The 22,299-nt window shown below is 44.2% G+C and overlaps 1 protein-coding gene across 1 annotated transcript in view; it reads right to left on the bottom strand.

The window, feature by feature from the left end:
- Window positions 1-3,658: 3,658 nt before the first annotated feature.
- VSTM4 (V-set and transmembrane domain containing 4) overlaps window positions 3,659-22,299 on the bottom strand; it is a 96,311-nt gene continuing 77,670 nt past the window's right edge. Inside the window, exon 8 of the mRNA XM_035267705.2 lies at window positions 3,659-8,657. Within this exon, the coding sequence (XP_035123596.1) occupies window positions 8,532-8,657 (126 nt within the window). The 3' untranslated portion in view covers window positions 3,659-8,531. The remainder of the gene's footprint in view (window positions 8,658-22,299) is intronic.

Here is a 22,299-nt window from a genome sequence, read left to right as displayed (position 1 = left end):
CTTTTGGTTCTGATATAACTCACACTACCTATGCCATAATAGGAAGAGCACAGGATTGGTACTGGGAAACCCTGAGTTTGAATCCAGCTGAGCAACTAACAATGTGGCCTTTGGAAAATCTCTTATGATGACCCTGAACCTCATTTCTCAGAGCCCTCCAGTAGCAATGATGCCACCTGCCTTTCAGGGCTGCCGTGCAGTCCCTGACACCATGTCTGGCTAACTGCAGATACTCTGGCAACAGTAACCGTGACAGGATGTTTTGCCTTTCAGTGTGCTTCTGTGTGAACAACAAATACCGTGTGAATTCAGTGTCTGACATCGTCGGAGTTCAGAAAAGATTTGTGGAACTGATGTTGACCTCTGAAATGTGCCTTGAGCAAGCTAAGCTTATGTGGGAGACAGTTCCCACCCAACGAATGGCTTCTTTCAGCAGGAGGCACCCAGCTGCCACCTTCCACTGAATGGTCCCATCCAGCCCTGAGGGAGAAGGCTGGGCCTTGACTGCCCTCCCGGATTGGGTGGGGAGGCCATAGACAAGAACCAGAACATGAGAGGCTATGGAAGGGGCAGAGAAAGCCTGAGTTCGGATCCTGATGCCCACCCTGGATTTCTGTGACCTAAACTCTCCTTTAAATTGTGGTCTTTTGTATAAATGGCAGGGAATAGAAAGGGAGTTTAAGTAGACAACCTCTAGTGACTTTCCTAGTGAGGACATTCTATAGAGAGGCCATGTTCCTGGAAACCATGTCACCATCCTCTGGCACCTGGTGAGCCCTGCACTGCTACCTCGGGGTGGAGACAAAAATCTGCCACTGCACAGGGAGGCCCTCTTGAGTCCCACTCCCACACCAGGGCTGGCCCTGCCCTTCCTTTGACTGTCCCTCCATTAACACATTGAAGAACGCCCAGAAGGCATCTTCTTAAGTATCCCTGGGTTCAGTCCTCATTAACACTCGCCTCCTGAGAGCTGAGGCGCTTCCCACTGAATGCCAGCTCTGTGCTGCCACTGGGGCTGTCATCACAGGCAGAAGCTGTGTTGGTGGTGCTGGGGGACTGGGGGAGCATGCGACCTCCCCTGGGCTTCCTGCTTCTCCGGCTCCAGATGCTGTTGAAGACAGGGCTGGGTGGCTGGCTGCCTGTAGGGATCTCACCAGTCCCCAGAGGCCTGCTTGCAGCATACCACGGGCTCTGATCATAGCCACTGCTGCCATGGCCATGGGACACACCCACACCCAGCCCTGGCCTGCTCTTGAAGCCATGGAGCTCCATGCCACCCTGGGCTGGGCTTCCAAAGTGGCATCTCACAGCCACTGAGGCCTGGGTCAACAGCACAGAGGGGGAACCGCAAGATGTACAACCAGAAAGGCAGGCGGAAGCCAGGTACAAAGGACCTCACTACTCCTCAAGGTGCTGGCCATCTGGAGGGCAGTCGGGGCAGGACGTTGGGCAGGGGTGACTCGGCAAGTCTGTATGTCAGATGATGGGTTAGATGGCCGGGAACAGGTCAGGGGGCAGAGTGGTGGTCCATGAGAGAGGTGATCAGAGCTGATGGGAAGCAGGAGCTGTGTCAATGGAGATGAGGTGGGAAGGTGCCAGCATGCAGAGGGTATGAATGTGAGAGAGGAGGATTCCAGCTCTGCCATCCTGGGCCAGCTAGCTGAGCTCTTCTGCTTCTTTATCTGCAAGTTAGGGTAGAATAGCACTGGCTTAATGAGATGAGACAGAAAATGTACTCAGCACGGTGCTGGGCACCTGGCCTTTTCAATAAGTCAGCAGTGATTCCACTGCTGCTGCCAGTGGCCTGTATCTCCAATGCTAGATTTGCAGCTTTAGCCATGGGGTGAGCAGTGGAGCCCTAAACAGGATGGCTGGGTATTGAGGGGTGCAAGGTTCTCTGATACATTCAGTGTGGGGTATGTACTTCCAAGCTACAGAGGGGAACTCATGGGCAGATGCGGAGCTCAGGAGAGGACTCGACAGGGACTGTGGAGTTGGGGTCCTTGGGATACAGCTGAACAGTGGTCGGAAATAAGATATTTTCTGCATGAGAACACATGCTCAGCAGCGAACCCCAGAGGACTTGGGCAGAGCGGAGTTCAGGGGAGGGGGAGCAAAAGCAGCCAGCAGAAGGTGAGAGGTGAGAGACAGACAGCAGGGAGCAGGGAGCATAGACTTCAGGCTGCGGAGAGAAGGAACCAGAGGAGAATGGTGGCTTGGGAGGGGTCTGCGCAGGCTGAAAAACACTTGTCATTTTGGAGATGGGAGGAGAAGTTGAAGATGCGAAAAAGCAGAGGCGTTACATGGTGAAGGAGACACCCAAAGAACCAAGAAATGAATCCTGATGAGGTGGAAGAATGAGGAGAAGTGGGAATAAGACATTGTAAGAATGAAAGAGCAAAAGAACCAACACAACTAACTCCATTTTCAATCAAGGGAGCCCCTACCCATTCCTGCACGTAGCTTAGGATAATTTTAGGGCACTGAGATAAAAACACAAAAACAGTAATCATGTAGTTTTTGAAACTAACTCTGGGATTAAAGGAGAAGTATGTAAACGACTATGTTTCATTAAAGGTTCATAGGAGCTTTGTGATCTGACCAAGGACAAAGGAGTTTCCAACTTCCTGGCCCCTCGCTGGTGCCCAGATGTCAGCAGTTGTTGGTCATGTCTGTGACAAAAAAAAAGAGTCTAGAATTTCTACTGACTCGAGATGTCTCTACAACACTAGTCAGCCCTCTCCTCAGGTGGTCAACTCTTGAATAAGCCTGCTTTTCCTTCCACCAAATCTTGTCTCTTAAGTTTGGCTTCCAAGCAGCGAGTAGGAGAACCTGATTTCAGTTACATTGTAAGGAATTCCAAACTATGAGATGGGCTGGAGTGCAGCCACAGGGCACTCAGAACTGGGGTCCTGTGAGAACCTGGGAACCCACACATGGACTGAGGGAGAGAGATGGAGGAGACCCCACAAAGGGGAAGATTGGGTAGCCCCAATCCTTAGCTGAGCCAAAGATCAGCCCTGCAAGAGGTCAGGGTTCCCCCAGCCAACAGGAGTGTGGGTGGGAGCAGGGAAGCTTCCTGCAGCCAGAGCTTGGTGCAGGGGGAGGTTGTAGAGTGAAAATGCCAGGGAGGTCTGCAGGCTCCAGATGCCTTTCCATCTCCATAGTTTGCACAGCTTCCTCGTGATGCTCCCTGGATACACTGTGGCAGGACACTGGCTTAGAACCCTATCTAAAGGCTCCATCTTTTGTGGACCACAGACCCCTTTCAGAAAAGTGAAGAGAACATCAGACCCTCACGCACACAACACAAATGTCCACAAAAATTCCTGGGTGTTGATGGCTTCCCTGAGATCCATCCATAGACCCAGGAGTCTGAGGTACTAAGTGTACACATAAACAGGAAGTAATCACCCTGGCCGCCTCCAGCAACTAGGAAGCTGTCATAAAGGAAAACAGAAGGCTGATTCCTTCAGCACGGCCCAGAGCCCCACACAGACCACCTACTAATGAGCTTTCTCCTCTTTGCTAATACAGGACCCTGTAATAAAGTTTAATGTCGAAGAACAAGGTGCATTTAACCAAAGCTGTAAACATCTCTAATTCTATTTAAAACTGTAGAGTGCAGTACATTAACATTTAACAATCGGACACTAAATTGGAGTGACGCTAATAGAGTTGTGTTTATTAGAAATGAGGCACCAAGTCGTCTTTCACCAATGACAACAGAAGTAGCAGAAATCCTCCATAGCCATCCTTCCCCACCACGCTGCGTGTTCAGGAAGAGTCTTGTCCAAATCACTGCCCCCCACCCAGGAAGATTAGGATTGCTTTGGGGAAAATACACTCAGCAGACCAGACACAGCTCAGTGACCATGTCTGTTAGCCTTGTGCACTAGGAAATTTGTTTTTTCCCAGAGAAAGAAAGCACTTTAAAAAATGAGTACTCAATTAATTCAAAATGAGCAAAGCCTCAACCTCTGTTCTCCCTGCCCTCTGCAGAGTTCACACACAGAGCCCTTCTTCCTTTGAGAGACCCCCAGGTGCAGCTTTCTCCTGGCTCTCCCCTGCTGCTCTGACTGTCGCTGTCCTCTGATCTCCCCCTGGATCTCCTCACCTGCTGTGCACCTGCCATCATGGGTGCTCCCCACTGCTCAGGCCCAGCCCTTTCCCTTCTCCTTGCATGAGCGGCCTCTCCCTGGGAATCTCGCCCAATCTTCGGCTGTGTCCTATGCCCTGAGGACACCCCCTTTCTTGCAATGAGCACCAGATCCATATTTCTAACAGTTTACATCCTTGCTACTCCAAGTATTGGTCCCAGGACCAGAAGCATGGACATCCATGGGAGCTTGTTAGAAACTCAGAATCCCAGGTGCCATTCTGGGACCGCAGACCTCCTGAGCCAGGATCTACATTTTAACAAGATCTCAATGATTTGTGCAAGCACTAAAGTTGAGAAGGCACCAGTCTATGTGCCCGTCTATCTGGACACCCCACGGCCACTCCAGTCCAGCATGGCCATGCTGAATGCAGACCCCTCCCCTAGACCATCAATTTTTGTTTGGTTTTCCTTTCTGAGGAACAGCTTCTGTCCCATGTATGGAAATGGGAGTGTGGTCGGGGGCGGGGTCAATGTCCCCACCATGGAAACCAGCCTAAGCTTTAGGCTGACACAAAAAGACTCCCTCCAGCATGAATGTGGCATGGCTCTTTTGTGTTAGCACCCTGTGCCCTCCCACCTGCTGCTGCCAGTGCCCCTCAGTCCTGCTCTGGCCCTGCTGGTGTCCCTCTCCAAATCTGAGGGCTCCCTTCCTTAGGGAGCCCATCAGTCCTGGAGCCCTCCATCAAGTGCTCTCCATTGAGAAAGGTGTCTTCAGAGCCAGGGAAGGGCCCACTCGGAAGCAGGATGCACAGTGCAGCAGTTCACGGATGCAATTCAGCCGCTGGTGTGCCCTAATTGGGCACCCTAATTGGGTATGGATATCAGTGTTCTTTTTTTGGTTTTGATTTTTGCTTCCTGTGCTAGGAAGCAACTTTGATACATACTGTATTCATATTCTTTATGTTGCAACCTGACTAGCTAGACCAAAACCAGGATTTAAACAGTGGGGTAATTAGAGAGTTTACAGAAGAGAAGAGTCTGGGATGTTAGGGACTCGGGGTGGAGTCCTACCCTTCCAGGACATTCTCCTCCCTGCTTCCTGCTCAGTGTCTCTGTTGCCTTCCAAGACTTCTCTGCTAGGCAGGAGATATGGGAACAGATATGATTTCTGTCACTCCAGCTTCACTGCTCAAGGCAAAGATAGTTTGTTTCTCCTCAGGATTTTGATTATCCCAGATGGTCACGTGTATGCTTGGGACCATTTCTGGCATGAGCTCCATTCTTGGCTCAGACTAGGTTACAGTCATGCATATCAGAGGCTGTGATGAGCAGGGCAATGAATCATCTCCAAAGTGAGAGGACCTTTGGGCTTATTGCTATGTGGGCCAGCCCACATTATCCCCCATTAAAATGTATTTTCTAAGTGTCCCATGTTGTTTTCACTCTCACAAGAGTTGGGAGGTAGGAGGGCCTGGCTTTTCCTTATTTTCCCCAGGAGCTAACAGAGTGGTGGTGCATTAATAGAGGGGACCCTAAGGAATCCCAGGCCTCTCCTCCACTACAGCTGCTTCAGCACAGGCCTTGGGGCTTTGGCTTGGCAAGACAGTGTCACCTAAGTGGATGCCCCTTCACACCTCCCGGCTTCCTATGATGACTCCATGCCAACCATGCCAAGACCTAAAACTCACCCCCCAAATCTGACAGCATCTTCTCTCTCTGCCTGAAGGAAGACAATGCACTCTGGGCAATGGGTTCACACTTGTTTTAGCTTCATTTAAACATATAAGCAATGGTCCATTTTGAAAATTGCTCACATATAGTTTCTATCATTGATGCCTTATAGTAAGAACAGATTGATGACCTTTCCCTAATTTCTATTTCACCGATATATGATATGTTTCCCCTTATCTTTGGAAATGACAATGCATGATTAATGGACTGTGGATAAAGAATGAATGAGTGGCCACAGTTTTTAAAGCTTACTATGGCAATAATGTCAATGTATCCTCTCAAACAAGCACCAGATACAAGTCATCCATTGCTTCCAGTTCTGAGCACAGCTTGGACGTTTGCTTCTGGAGATAAGAGTGGGACAGGCTCTGCCTGGATGCTGTCATAGCTTCCATGATTCCCCTGGACAGTGTTTTCAGTAGGAGGGGATAATCTGCAGGTCCCCATTCATACAACTTAGTGTGGATTCATGCAGTGATGACCACAGTTTAGGAAAAAGAGGCTGGACTCAATCTGTAATATAACAGTGACTGGTTAGACTCTAACTGGGAGCTACCAGCTCTTAACAACATGCGTTCTTGGTAGAATGCCCATGTATGATAACCCTAGGCTCTCCTTGGATTTAAGTGGGTGGGTTTGGGGTTGACTGGAGTTCATTTCCATTCGGCAGAGACCTAAGGAGTCCAGGAAGATAATATTCCCTGGCCTATTGCCCTCTCCCCACTATCTCCTTTTCATTGCCCCCTCTCCTTTCCATTTAGCACCCCCAGGGCCCCACTAACCCGTAAGGCTCCTTGGGCAAATGAGGAGATCACCCTCTGCCCTCAAAACAGTATACATCTGTCAAAACATTGCCAAGATAAAACTAAAAATCCCTGTGATAATTATGATATAAATGATGTGCTAACCATATATCCTCCCCTTCTAAAGAGATGCTCAGAAAGTTCTAGTGAGTTCTTCCTAATGGGTCTTTCTTCCTCAAGAGCTGCATGGTTTATTTATTGCCTTTGAGATCTAGCAGAGAGGGAGGAATGAGACACAGGTGTCACTCAGAGAGGGTGAATTTCCACTTTGTAAAGGCAGGCAAGTTTGCTCCCAGAAAATCAATATCTGCTTCCAATTTGGACCCTTTCCAATAAACCATAAGCTCTCATAAGTCTTTGGAAACATTACTGTAGGGCTAAGTTGGTAAACAAATATTTGCTTTTTAAAGTTATTGCAATGAAAGCCTTAAATAGTGAAGAAATTTTCATTTTGAAAATGCAGACTGGCTTTAGCAGGAATATCAACACAGAGCATTTGTGTAGCAATTTAGTTTCTAGAACCTGGCAAGATTCATTATCCCATTTTACCCTCAAGAATTCTATGGGAGGTTAAGTCATCTTTACACAAACATGGAGTCTGAGGCCATTAGGGGATAAGAAACTCAGCCAAGGTCACATGGCTATATAGAGGGCACAACTCATACCCCAGCTGTGTTTAAAATAGATAATTTATCATATGTACATGGTCCACTACATAGTCAAACAATTTCTATAGTGTGCAGTAAATGGCCACCCAGAGTGCACTCACACATCAAGAAATATCCTTAGCAATGCAGTTGACAGGATGGTGCTTCCAGAATGGATCCCCCGTCAGCGAGTCCGAGATTCCTGTGTCCCAAAGGTCCACAGAGCAACTTCCCCATGCACCCCTGACCCCCATTCAAACCCATCAGAATTCACACACAAGGTTGTGATGGGCAAGGCACTGGCAAGAGGAGGGTCTTCAGAACACACTTTCCAGCTTGGCGTGTACCTCCCACTCTCCTACCCTGAGGGCACCTGGCAGCAGACGCCTTCTCACAGGAGTGGGTGCTGACTCAGAGGTGGCTGAGCTTGGCACACAGTGAAGGGGCCCATGTGCTCCAGTGCATCTACGATGGCCAACACCTCTGCTCCTTTGGAAAAGGGTGAGTAAGCACTTCTTAGAGAGTATGTTTCTCTGTCAGTACAGGTCCACCCTGTGGAAGGGATGGAAGTCCTCTAGAATGGTGTCCTTCTTGTCCTGTGACCTCAGGGTCTCAGGTGGGCACCATGGCATTCAGAGACAGACCTTATACTTCTAGTCAGTCTGCCCCTCTGGCCTGAATCCCCATGGTTAGTGCATCTATTTAAAACAAGAGATGCCATCTCAGGCGGTGCTGGGAATCAGCAGTTTGCTGATTGAAATGATCAGCAAATTGCAATGCCATCTGATCCTTGGAAAACCAACATATGGGCCATCTTACAGTTGGGCCCATAATGGCATTTCCTCTAGCTATATACTATGAGCTTGTATCATGGATACACGAAGAGTGGAGAGTAAAATTAAGATTTAAAAATGATTTTAAAGAAAACCTGGGGAAAGAGGAGGAAAATGGGAAGGGGTTTGGCTCAGCAGAAAATCTCCTTGGCTGGTCTCAGAATCAGAATCCTTACGCTCAGGGCTCCGGCCCAGGCACATCTTGTCCTGGGAGATCTGTCCAAGGGCTGTGGCCCCTATTCTTTGTGGGAGAGCAGTCTTGTACCTATTCGAAGGCACCCAAAATGCCACTGAAAAGGGCTCCCCACCACTCAGAAGGCACGAGTGAAAATACAGAAGTAAGGGCTTTGTCTCCAAGGCTCCATAAATAACTGGGTGGCAGGTATTAAATAGAACCTCAGAGGAGGATGCGGTGCTACAGTTTGTTCTCCTCGAAGAGGATCTGAGCGTAGACAGTGCTGGTGGGGACGCCTTTGGCAGCCTGGTGGGGTTTGATCAGCTCCAGCTCAGCATAGGTTAAGTTTTCCTCAGCAATCTTTGGCTATAAGAGAAAAAGAACACAACACAATTTTAGCTGACCAAAGGAGTTCTACATCACACATTCATTCATCAAGCATGCATGTTCATAGCATTTTGGGATTCAAAGAGGGATAAGTGTGCAAGAAATTTAAGAGGCTACATAAAACCCAATAACCTAATTAATAAGGTAGGGCTCACTGTCTTCTACAGAGCACTATGTCCTGCAGCGAGATCCTGTGACTTGCTTTCAAGTTGACATGAAACACTCACGAAAAATGACTCAACACAAGGCTGAAAGAAAACTTGACTGCTGAAGAGTAAAAATAATGTAACTATTTTCAACGGTCTCTGATCAAAAGGGAAATATAAGATGGAGACAGAAACAAAAGAATCCTAGAAATTAGTAACAAAACTCGAATACCACCACCTAGAAATTTTTGTAAACGACTTAGTATAAAAGTAAAATTTCAAAATATCTTGAAAATAATGCTAAGGAAAATATTCCTTGCCAGAACCTAAAGCCTATGTTTGAAGCAGTGCTAAGAGAAAACCATAGCCTGAAATATTTTGCTAAACAACATGAATTAACTGGGTCAAGCCTCCAACTCAAGGAATTAGAAATAGAGGAACAAAATAAAGAAAAGCAGAAGGAAGAACCTCATAGAAATAAACCCAGACTGTATAAATCACCAGTAAAACAGATGAACTGAAAAACAATCAATATAAAAAGGGAAAAAGCATAAGTGAATAAAATAAACAAATAAGACAAGAGACATAAACTAAATAAAGGAAGTTTAAAATTTTTAAAAGAAGACTTGTTTGCTGAATATATTGAAAAATCTTTTAAATACAGGATAAAATTCATAACATTCCAGAAAAGTAGAAATTATAAACGTTAACTCTAGGAAATCCAACTGTACCATCAAAAAAGGAAGGAAGGAAGGAAGGAAGGAAGGAAGGAAGGAAGGAAGGAAGGAAGGAAGGAAGGAAGGAAGGAAGGGCAGTATCATTTATTAATACAAATTTTCAGTTAAATTTACTCAGAGATAATTAAGTACATTAAAAGATAATCATATTCAAGTTCCAGAAATACAAAAATGGTTTGATATGAAAAAGTCTATTAACATAATTCATAATAGTGATAGATCAAAAGAGAAAAGCATATGATTATAGATGATAGAAAGGTACTTAATAAAATTAAAAACACACTTTTGTTTAAAACAATTTTTGAATGAAGTAGGTGTAGACATGTATTTTCTTAATGTGATTAAGAAACATTATTAAAACAAAGAATAATTGGCTATCCAAATCTAGTGATATTAAAAATTAAATCCAAACATTCATTTTCGGTAAATGCTGTTGGGATACTTGGACAGCCATTTGAGGAAAAAGAAAATCTATCCTTATATCATTAACCTCAGGTTAATTCCAAATGAATTAAACATTTTAATGTAGAAAATAAGCCTATAAAACTACTAGAAAACAGATGGAGAGTTTTTTAAAAAATAAGTCTCCAAGTATGGAAGTTATTTTGACATAGGACACAAAACCCAGAAGCAATGAAAAAAAGATGTGTACATTTTCATGCTACATATGGCAAAATCGTCTCTAAATAAAATCAAAGGACAACTGAAAAAAAATGAGGAAAATGTTTACTGCTCATATTAAAGGGCTTTGCAATTCAACAAAGATAATAACCAGGGTCCCACTAGCAAATTCAGCAAAGGACAACAGACAGGACCAGCAGTTCATGGGAGGGAAAAATGCAAGCGTCTCAGACACAGATGAAATGATACTCAGCCTCTCATTATCAGAAAACCAAGACTTAAAGTCACACTTAGACATCATTTGTTTGTCTTTCAAGTTGTCAAACATTAAAAACAAAAGGTTGACAAAACATACAGGTCTCTCTTATACTACGAGTGGGAGTCTTTCTTGGTACAAGCAAATAACTGTAAACACTTAAATAGGGATCCGTAGGAGATGGGGGTATTCGTATGATGCAATATAAGGTACAGTCTTTAAGAAGGAATAAGGAAGCTATATGTGTACTGCATATTTCACTATCATATCCCATGTAAATATGCATGTATGTAAGTAAATAGGTAGGTGCATATTTTACATACTTAGAAAATGCCGGGAACTCTTGGCACTCACTCAGAAAACGGAGAGCACATCAACCATGGCTCCTTCTAGGGACGTAACCTGAGCAGCTGCAGGGAGACCCAGCATTTACTGTGTATATTTGTTGTTACCATTTCGATTTTGTACTAGGCACACGTATTTAAACAATGAATTAAATTTTGTAATTAATCCATAATTACAAAAATAAAAGTTGGTCATGAATGTATAGTCACACAGTCGTTTTCATTTAAGCAGCCCTGCTCTTTATAATCTGGGATGTTAGACTTAGGGATGTTTGTTTTCGGCTTTGGTTTGGTGTTGGTTGATTTCCTTTTTTTTCAAAGTTTGTATGCCTCTTTCCTGGTTATCTGGTTTCCATTGCAAACAAGTAAACCATCTGCATTCAATTGAAGTTTCTTAAAAAGAATGCCAAAAACAAAATGCTTCTTTTCTTTTGAGGTGATGCACCCTAAAAGTCACAGGAAGTAACAGACAAAGAGAGTTACAAAGAATTCCTTAAGCCAGCACCTCTGCTGGAGGTGACTGCCAAGTGACCTAGACAAATTGCCTAGCAATTTTTCAATTTCAAAGTTGAGATCATTTATAGGGACGAGAGCCTTCTGCTTGCCTTTTGACACCAAAAGTCTTTACAATGCTTCCTAATCATCCATATCTTGCAAGCAACAAAAACCCTGTTTACATTCTTGCTTTTTGGTTTAATTACATTTCCCATTATAATGATTCCATTTAGAAATGTCATGTGTCCTCAAATAAGCACACAAAACCCAACTCATGTAAATTTAAGCACCAAGATTTATGAAATCATATTGTCCAGGTGTTTTATTATATTACCTTGAAATTGCATTGTATTCTAGTGTAGATTATCTGTTTATTCTTAAGTTATTCCATTACGTTTGGATATGAAAAATAACACTAGCTCTCTCAATACGGGTCACCAGGCTGGCTTGGCTGATGTGTTGTTTTCATACATTTTTATGATGTTCCTATAGTAAACATAATTTAATAAAGCCAAAGCACACTAAATAAATAATTGCATCTAGAAAAGCAATAAAAACAAATAAAATTAGTACTTTCATAAGTGGAAAAGGTACTTCAATTACTGCTACAAGCAACAACCCACCATAAAATGTGTAGAATCATTTCCCTTATGCATATTTCTGGAATATAATAATTTGATTGAAGACACGAGGCAGCTCACAGGAGGCTCAGAACTGTGAAGTGTATAGTTTCCAAAATAAGACGCAGAATATCAGTCCTTGGCATTTTTAAAGAACCTATTGTTTTTCTGGCATGCACACTTAACTATCACCATCAGCCATGTGCCTAATTACATTTCCCAGCTTGTTTAACTGGAAATAAATTCCTAATGGCCAACGAAAGGGGTAAATGTATATTCCTCATTGGTTTTCACCAAACTACCTTTCTTTACTGATGTTTCAGTGGAAGATTTAGGTGCATCTAAGGAGTAGCTTAGAGAAAATTTTGGGCACATCAGTAGGACGAGGTAAACTATAGAACTGGTGGTAAAACGAGGAGCCAAGAGCAGAAAGCAGTGGTTAAAGCAGGTGGTTGCAATGGGGCACAGCCTGCTGAGGAGCCTGTTGCAAAGCCACACCTTTATTTCAGATTATACAACTTTACTGTTATCTTCAGTAGACAAACCCAACCTGGATTTAAGCTAGGGAATCACTCCCAGCATCTCTAAAAATGAATGAGGAAGCACTTCTGTTAATTTCCTGATAGCCACTGGGCCTCAAAACGACGCTCTTAAAACTCCCACCCTCAATACCGAGTTTATTGAGGGTTTTTAGCATAAAGGCTGTTGAATTTTGTCAAATGTCTTCTCTGTGTCAATTGAGATAATCGTGTGGTTTTTGTTTTTGGTTCTGTTTATGTGGTGAATTACATTTATAAACTTGCGTATGTTGAACCAGCCTTGCATCCCCGGGATGAATCCTACTTGATCGTGGTGGATAAGCTTTTTGATGTGCTGTTGCAATCGGCTTGCCAGTATTTTATTGAAGATTTTTGCATCTATGTTCATCATGGATATTGGCCTGAAGATTTCTTTTCTTGTTGAGTCTCTGCCGGGTTTTGGTAACAGGATGATGTTGGTCTCATAAAATGATTTGGGAAGGATTCCCTTTTTTTGGATTATTTGGAATAGTTTCAGAAGGAATGGTACCAGCTCCTCTTTGTGTGTCTGGTAGAATTCGGCTGTGAACCCATCTGGCTGGACCTGGGCTTTTTTTGTGTGGTAGGCTCTTAATTGCTGCCTCGACTTCAGACCTTGTTATTGGTCTATTCATAGTTTCGGCTTCCTCCTGGTTTAGGCTTGGGAGGACACAGGTGTCCAGGAATTTATCCATTTCTTCCAGGTTTACTATGTGCATAGAGTTGTTTGTAATATTCTCTGATGATGGTTTGAATTTCTGTAGAATCTGTGGTGGTTTCCCCTTTATCATTTTTTATTGCACCTATTTGGTTGTTCTCTCTTTTCTTTTTTATCAGTCTGGCTAGTGGTTTGTCTATTTTGTTGATCTTTTCAAAAAACCAGCTCTTGGATTTATTGAGTTTTTGAAGGGTTTTTCGTGTCTCTATCTTTTTCAGTTCTGCTCTGATCTTAGTTATTTCTTGTCTTCTGCTAGGTTTTGAGTTTTTTTGATCTTGCTCCTCTAGCTCTTTCAATTTTGATGATAGGGTGTCAATTTTGGATCTCTCCACTCTTCTCATATGGGCACTTATTGCTATATATTTTCCTCTGGAGACTGCTTTAAATGTGTCCCAGAGATTCTGGCATGTTGTGTCTTCGTTCTCATTGGTTTCGAAGCACTTCTTTATTTCTGCCTTCATTTCATTGTTTATCCAGTCAACATTCAAGAGCCAGTTGTTCAGTTTCCATGAAGCTGTGTGGTTCTGGGTTAGTTTCTGAATTCTGAGTTCTAATTTGATTGCACTATGGTCTGAGAGACTGTTATGATTTCAGTAGTTTTGCATTTGCTGAGGAGTGCTTTACTTCCAATTATGTGGTCAATTTTAGAGTAGGTGTGATGTGGTGCTGAGAAGAATGTATATTCTGTGGATTTGGGGTGGAGAGTTCTGTAAATGTCTATCAGGTTTGCTTGTTCCAGGTCTGAGTCGATGGAACGTATCTCAAAGTAATAAAAGCTATTTATGACAAACCAAAAGCCAATATTATACTGAATGGGCAAAAACTGGAAGCATTCCCTTTGAAATCTGGCACTAGACAGGGATGCCCTCTTTCACCACTCCTATTCAATATAGTACTGGAAGTTCTAGCCAGAGGAATCAGGCAAGAAAAAGAAATAAAGCGTATTCAAATAGGAAAGGTGGAAGCCAAATTGTCTCTATTTGTAGACGACATGATAGTATACCTAGAAGACCCCATCGTCTCAGCCCAAAAACTCCTGAAACTGATAAGCAACTTCAGCAAAGTCTCAGGATATAAAATCAATATACAAAAATCACAAGAATTCCTATACACCAATAACAGACTTAAAGAGATCCAAATCAAGAATGAACTGCAATTCACAATTGCTACAAAAAGAATAAAATACCTAGGAATACGACTCACAAGGAACATAAGGGACCTCTTCAAGGAAAACTACAAACCATTGCTCAACGAAATAAGAGAGGACACAAACAGATGGAGAAACATTCCATGTTCATGGTTAGGAAGAATTACTATCATGAAAATGGCTATACTGCCCAAAGTAATTTACAGAATCAACGCTATCCCCATCAAGCTACCATTGACTTTCTTCACAGAACTGGAAAAAACCACCATGAACTTCATATGGAACCAAAAGAGAGCCCGCATAGGCAAGTCAATTCTAAGCAAAATCTACCGGAATTCAAACTATACTACAAGGCTACCGTAATCAAAACAGCATGGTACTGGTACCAAAACAGAGATATAGACCAATGGAACAAAACAGAGGCATCAGAGGCAATACAACACATCTACAACCATACAATCTTTGGTAAACCTGACAAAAACAAGCAATGGGGAAAGGATTCCCTGTTTAATAAATGGTGTTGGGAAAACTGGCTAGCCATGTGCAAAAAGCAGAAACTGGACCCCTTCCTGACACCTTACACTAAAATTAACTCCAGATGGATTAAAGACTTAAACATAAGACCTGGCACCATAAAAACCCTAGAAGAAAATCTAGGCAAAACCATTCAGAACATAGGAGTAGGCAAGGACTTCATGAACAAAACACCAAAAGCATTGGCAACAAAAGCCAAAATAGACAAATGGGAACTAATCAAACTCCACAGCTTCTGCACAGCAAAAGAAACAGTCACTAGAGTGAATCGGCAACCAAGAGAATGGGAAAAAAAATTTGCAGTTTACCCATCTGACAAAGGGCTGATATCCAAAATTTACAAAGAACTCAAACAGATTTAAAGGAAAAAAACAAACAAGCCCATTCAAAAATGGGCAAAGGATATGAACAGACACTTTACAAAAGAAGACATGCATGAGGCCAACAAACATGAAAAAATGCTAATCATCACTGGTCATTAGAGAGATGCAAATCGAAACCACATTGAGATACCATCTCACGCCAGTTAGAATGGCGATCATTAAAAAATCTGGAGACAACAGATGCTGGAGAGGATGTGGAGAAAAAGGAACACTTTTACACTGTTGGTGGGAGTGTAAATTAGTTCAACCATTGTGGAAGACAGTGTGGCGATTCCTCAAGGCCTTAGAAATAGAAATTCCATTTGACCCAGCAATCCCATTACTGGGTATATAGCCAAAGGACTATAAGGACGCATGCACACGAATATTCATTGCAGCACTGTTTACAATAGCAAAGACCTGGAACCAACCCAAATGCCCATCGATGATAGACTGGATTGGGAAAATGTGGCAAATATACACCATGGAATATTATGCAGCAATCAAAAATGATGAGTTCGTGTCGTTTGTAGGGACATGGATGAATCTGGAGAACATCATTCTCAGCAAACTGACACAAGAACAGAAAATGAAACACCGCATATTCTCACTCATAGGCGGGTGATGAAAAATGAGAACACATGGACACAGGGAAGGGAATACTAAACACTGGGGTCTATTGGGGGGCATAGGGGAGGGACAGCGGGGGGAGCTGGGGAGGGATAGCTGGGGGAGAAATGCCAAATGTGGGTGAAGGGGAGGAAGGCAGCAAAACACACTGCCATGTGTGTACCTATGCAACTGCCTTGCATGTTCTTCACATGTGTCCCAAAACCTAAAATGCAATAAAAAAAAAAAATTGCCACCCTACTCTGGGGGATGCAGGAAGTACAAAATGTTGCAGAGTGCTAGTACAAATTGTGGAGCTCAGGATAGAAGCTTCAAGAGTGTTGAACTGTCTATTCACAAACACTCTTACGACTGTAAATCCCATTACAAGCTTTACATTTATGTCCAGATGTTTTATTCACTGGAAAACAGGCAGCAAGAGTTAACCAAGTACTACTAGGAAGTCCTAGCATAATCCTTTAGAAAAAGCCCCAGAACTTTCTAAATCTGTGAGAAGCAACTTGGCTATTTCCTCTCTCCCAGGGCTGTTTGGTTTTACTTTATTCTCCCTTTCACCTAACCCGCAGAGACTCCCGGTCAGATTCTCTTTCTATTCCTCAGATAATGGCATGGGATTTGTTGTTTTCAGCAGGTTGGTATCTTGTGTGCCTTCAAAGCCCTTGTTTCATGAACACTTAGTCTCACTTTTAATGTTAGAAAACCATCCACCAAAGAGAAAACTACCAGCCAAGGAGAACTCAAAAGTAAGTCCGGAGGGGGATTCTATGAGCAAGAGGGGATGAGAGTCAGACACAGGCACGTATTGATGCATCAGATGAAGACTGCAATAAAAGGAAATTCTTCTAACTCTCAATGAAAGTGTTCGTGGAGGAGAGGTGAGGAGAGGTGAGGAGAGTGGCTGAGGCGATCGTCCTGGGGATGACTGCAGTTCGTGGGTGCAGGAGGAATTTGGATCTAAGTTCAAAGGTCAGTTGTGTGACCTTGGGCCAGTTTCATCACTGGAGCTTGGAGATAATGATGATTCCTTCCTTCTTGGACATTATGAGGATTGAAGTGAGATCTATGTAACGTTCTGGCCCAGCAGCTGCCCCATAAAAGGTGCTAAACAGTGTGTGTGCTGAACAAATCAGTGTTTCAGTGGCATCGCCTCCTCTCTAGGGTCAGCTGAATAGCATGCATATGTGCACGTTCTGAATGCTTCATAAGTTTACAAGAACTTTACGAACTAAGCAGCCCTGGGCATCTTTTGACAGGTAAGGAACAGATTCTAGGAAATTAGTTGTTATGGACTGAATTACATTCCCCAAATTTCCTGTGTTAAAGCCCTAACACCCAAGACCTCAGAATGTGACTCTATTTGGAGATGGGGGTTTTTAAAAAGGTAATTAAATTAAAATGAAGTCATTAGGGTGAGCCCTAATCCAATTTGACTGCTGTCCTTCTAAGAAGATGAGGACATACACATGCACAGAGGGAAGACCACGTGAAGACGCGGAGAAAGTGGCATCTGTAAGCCAAGCAGAGAGGGCTCAACCAACCCTGCCAGCACCTTGAGCTCAGACTTCCAGCTTCCACAACTGTGAGAGAATAAGGTCTATTGTTTAAGCCGCGCTGACTGTGTGACGGTGGTATTTTGTTATGGCCACTCTAGCAAACGAATACATTAGTCAATGTGAGGACAGAAGAGAATGGAAGAAGAGTAAATAGCCTTCCTGAAGGGGAGAGAAGATGAACTACAACTACCTGATGGGGTGGGAGGATCTGGGAGATTAAGACATTTATGTCAGCAGCAGAGCACCCTCGCTGCTACATCCGAGGCAAGGCAGGGGACAAAGGTCTGATGCATTTACCCCTGGTTCAGTAAGGAGCAGGGCTGGAAGAGAGAGGCTCTAGGACTTCCTCACATAGTACCCTGCCCTGCACATACCTCCCATCCACAGCTGCTTGGCCCTCCATAGCCAGGCCTTGGCCTTGACCCTGGGCTGCAACAAATCTTGCTGGGTTGCTGGCAGCCCATGCCTTCCTCTAGCTTTCTGGAAAGGGGGTAATGGGGACTCAGATGCTGCCATCCTGACTAGTATAAAGGGCACCTGGCTCCAGCAGGAGAGGGAGGTCACCCAAGTGTGGCTGCCTCCATCTGAGCAATGCACCTGACTGCCACGTGACCTACACATAGGCCAGCTGCAGGACATTCCTGTCCTTGGAACTGAACCCAGGACCGGGACAGATCCTGCAGTCAGCTGAGCACACAGAGGCTGTGAGTGCTGAGAGTCAGTTGTAACAAGTCAGGTCATTTCTGCCCCTAAACCCTGTGTGCCACCTGCCATTCTGCAGCCCTCTCTGAAGCCATTTTTCTTTTATCGCCACGTTTCATGCTGGGGATGTAAGCAGAAACAAAATGGCATGCTTGCAGCCCCACCTCAGGAAGAGACTGGGCTGAGTTTTTGACATAGTGAGTAGAAGACAGAAAAATCCTACAGGAAAGGGCTCCTTGCCCAGGGAAGCAATCATACTACATCTACGCGCTTGGACTTCCCTGACCTCACTTCTTCCAGGGAAAAACAAACTAGATCTTAAAACAGAGAGGCAACACGAATGAAACCAAGGCCAACCTGCTCAAGGTGGTGGAGAAAACAGACCAAGGAGCCTAGTGTCTGCGCCACAGTGAACCCTGGGTCTCCAGGTTTAAGTGACTGAGGGTTGAAATTCACCCCATGCTCAGCTCTCCCAAGATGTTCTGTGGGGCAGAGCTGTTCCCACCATGATGGGGAGCTCTTCTATAATTTGTCTATTAAGATGGGTGCCTTTTTGTAACCTACCTAAAGGTGTCATATGGATGGGCAGTGGCTCTGGCCTATGCCCAGATATCTTGTCCTAAAACACAAATAAAAATCAATCTGTTTCAACATAAAGTGAAATACATAAAATAAACCAAGACTTTAGGAATCCACACTCACAGGGCTAAGCAGAAGTGACTGGATGGTGGGAGATGGTGGCCTTTCTCAATCTGTTTCAACATAAAGTGAAATACATAAAATAAACCAAGACTTTAGGAATCCACACTCACAGGGCTAAGCAGAAGTGACTGGATGGTGGGAGATGGTTGCCTTTCATCTCTGGGTCATGCTCAGCCCTGGTGGCAGCCTGCTGCCTGCTGCCCTCCATGTGGAAAAAGAGGGCCCAGCCCATGGTGGGAGAGGATGGTGAGGCTCAGTTTGCGGGTGTTGACAGGGGCAGGGCTGAGCCAGAAGATTTACTTCCTCACAGCAGAGGAACCCGCTGCTATCTGCCTCAAGGATGTTTCTGAGCTCTCATTTGAATATTAGAGGTTCTCTAGCAATGAATGCCACAGGTTATAAAACCCTGGGGGAAAGTGTTTCTTTACTTTGCACATCCTGTGACTGCTGAAAGTACCAAGGGTTATGCTACGGATGCAAAAGAGCCACGTGACCCGCTCAGTCCCCCTTCCGGGCTCCTCCCTGAAACTTCCCTAACAGGAAAGAGGAGTACAGGTTTCTGTTTAAGCTGATTCCCTCAGCATAAAATTCCTGCCCATCATACAAAAGGGCATTTTTGTATGGAAGGCATTTTACAACAAACCGATGATGATGATGAACTCATTCATTTATACGAGTAACATCTAAGAATGTTCTAGGCAAGCACACTTCTGAGCTATGTTCTCAAATGTGTGTCAGGCCCCCCAGGCTGCAGGCATGTTCAGCAACACGTGTCCACAGACTCAGACCTAGGATTACAGCTCTATTCATGCCTCCTGCTGTTTCTCCAGTGACATAAAGGAGGTTGCTCAAAATTTTATTTGTTTTAAATGACATGGGGTAAAATGGACTTTTTAGGTGTCCAGGTCTAAGAACTGTAATGCAGGTATAGATGTCTATAACCACTGCCACAGTCAGCTCCATCACCACTGCATGCCACCCCTCTGCAGTCCCACCTTCCCTCCAGCCCTGACCCCTGGCAACCACAGATCTGTTTTCTGCCACTGTGGCTTTGTCTCTTAGACAAAGTCATGTACAAAGAATCATACAGCGTAAACCTGCTGGGACTGGATTTTTTTACTGAGGATAATTGCCTGAAGATTTATCCCAGTTGTTGCAAGCAACGATTGTCTGCGCCTCTCTGTCGGTGAAGAGTATTCCACATGTTGCAGCTAGCCACCACTCACCTGGTGGACGACTTGTGGATTGTTCCAAGTTTTTAGTGGTTATACAGTTGTTATAAATAGTCACATATAGGTTTTTGTGTGATGTTGTCATGCCTCTAGAGTAAATACCCAGGAGTGGGTTTGCTAGGCCATCTGGCAAGTTATGTTTAATTTTGTAAGAAACTGACTATTTGTCCAAGGTGGACCATTTTGCCCTCCCACCTGCAAATCATGGGACTTTCCAATTGCTCCACATCCTTGTCAGCATTTTTTTTTTCTTTTAGACATTGTACTAGGTGTTAGTGGCACAGTAATTGCCTTTTCTTTATGCTTAAGAAACTTTCCAGTCCTAGACTTGAACTCAAGTGCCCCTGGATGGCTGCTGAGCCAGATTAAATTCTCACATAGCACAGCTTCTTCTCAGAAGCATTAGGAAAGGATGATCACACAGACCAGGTTTACAATGGACTCTAGGCATCACACAGTGAGTTTGCAAGTTTCAGAGCCTGCAATGGCCTGTCTAGCCTTCTGTTCTGCCAAGGGTGAGGTACTGTTAACAGCAGGTAGTGGCCTCTGAGCTGAATCTCCAACCTCTAATACAAGCCCTCTTTTCCCCAGTTTGAGGGTGATGATCATGGAAAGTGTATCCATGGGGAAAGGACTATTTGATTTAGCTAATGCGAGAAAAGTTAACCCCAAGAAATTCTGAGGTTGTGCACCTTTCTGGAATATAACATACTTTAAGCTCTTAATGGGTAGTTTCTGAGTGATTCACTTTGTAGGTGTGTTCCATGATTCAAGCTGAAAGTTAGCATTCTTGCTAAGAGGGAGAGGTTTAGCATTCTCTTATGCAGTCTCCCGCAAAACAACACTTTTTCATAGAGATCACAGTTAGATGTGCAACTTGAATTAAGTCACAGAAATAAAAGAAAAATGCAATTGCAGCCTCTGCAACTTCTCTCAATGTCAAAAGTTCAATTGGGTAATACCATTATCACAGCAACAGATCAATAACTGGGACATGGAATGTTTCTGCTAACGTCACCGTAGAGTTTAAAAATGTGACTGCAGCTCCACAGAGCTGCACTATCAGTAATCTATTTACTCACAAGAGAATTACAAATTATTGGGGGCAGACTTCCTCTTCTCCCTGCAAGATAAGTGCTCATTTTTTATTCAACAGAGCAACTGGTAAAACAAACTCTCCCCTAACAACAGCCACTGCACATATAACTGTGGCCACCAAGGAACTTGAGGCTGTGCATTTGGAAAGCTCGATTTGACAGAGGGTCCTCAATGGGTCTCCATAGGACTCAACTCAGGGAAGAAAAGTATGTTGTGAACACCATCAGTCCTACTATCATCAACATGACTTGGATATGAACTTGACTTCATCTCAAGTACCATGGGTGCTGATTAGCAAATTTATTTAAACATATTATGAAAAGAGAATATTATAGAGTTCTATGATGTACACTTTAAATAAAAATAAGGAAGCAAAAAACAAAAAAAACAAAAAAAAACAAAAAACGCCTATGCAAGACAAAGGACACAATCCAGAAATGGCTTTGGGAGGTAGCAGAGTGTGGTGGATGAGAGTCAGTCCTTCTGAGAACGGAACTCAGAAAATGCTTACTAATTTTCCCCATCTTGCTCCATCCTCACGCCAGCCCTGTGAGGTGGGACCAGGGATTATGGAGTCTGGATTACAGGTGCTGTCTGGATTCAGAGCCAGTCAGTCCTTCCCAGACGCTCATGGGCAGTCCCAGGCATTGCTAGTGCATAGTCAGAGGCAGTGTCTGTGCTCTGATGTGAATGCCTTTTATCCAGGTAAGCAGACAGGCAGACGGCAGACCCTTCCCAAGAAGTAAGCCTGGGAGGCCAACAGGGAAAATAGTGAAAATCCCTTGGCATGAATTGTTTGGGGTTTTGAAACAGCCCCATACCACTCAGCAGGCAGTGTGAGTTCCAACTAAAGGGGAAGTTGTGGGAGAAGGGAGCTGGCCCCATCCTCATCAGAGGCAGGAGCCTTGGCTTGGTGTGGAGAAACAGAGGCCTTGAGGCCATAGAACCTAAGACTTCCCAAAGATAGACACATGGAGCTTTCCCTGGTGGGAGAAGTTGATGGAGGGGAAGGTAAGAATCTCACTGGAACACCTCCAGGGGTCTCTGCACCCTTCCCCACAGCCTCGCTCCCAGGTTCCCAGTTTATCTCTGACTGGCTTGGGACATAGGCCACAAGGCTGCAGGCTCTGCTTGGGCCAGGCTGTGTGTGGGGTGGCAGCAGACCCC

Source organism: Callithrix jacchus, chromosome 12 (genome assembly GCF_049354715.1).
Source record: "Callithrix jacchus isolate 240 chromosome 12, calJac240_pri, whole genome shotgun sequence".
NCBI classification, from domain to species: Eukaryota; Metazoa; Chordata; class Mammalia; order Primates; family Cebidae; genus Callithrix; species Callithrix jacchus.
Note: the sequence above shows the minus strand (reverse complement) of the source record. Positions and strands in the feature narration are given on the sequence as shown.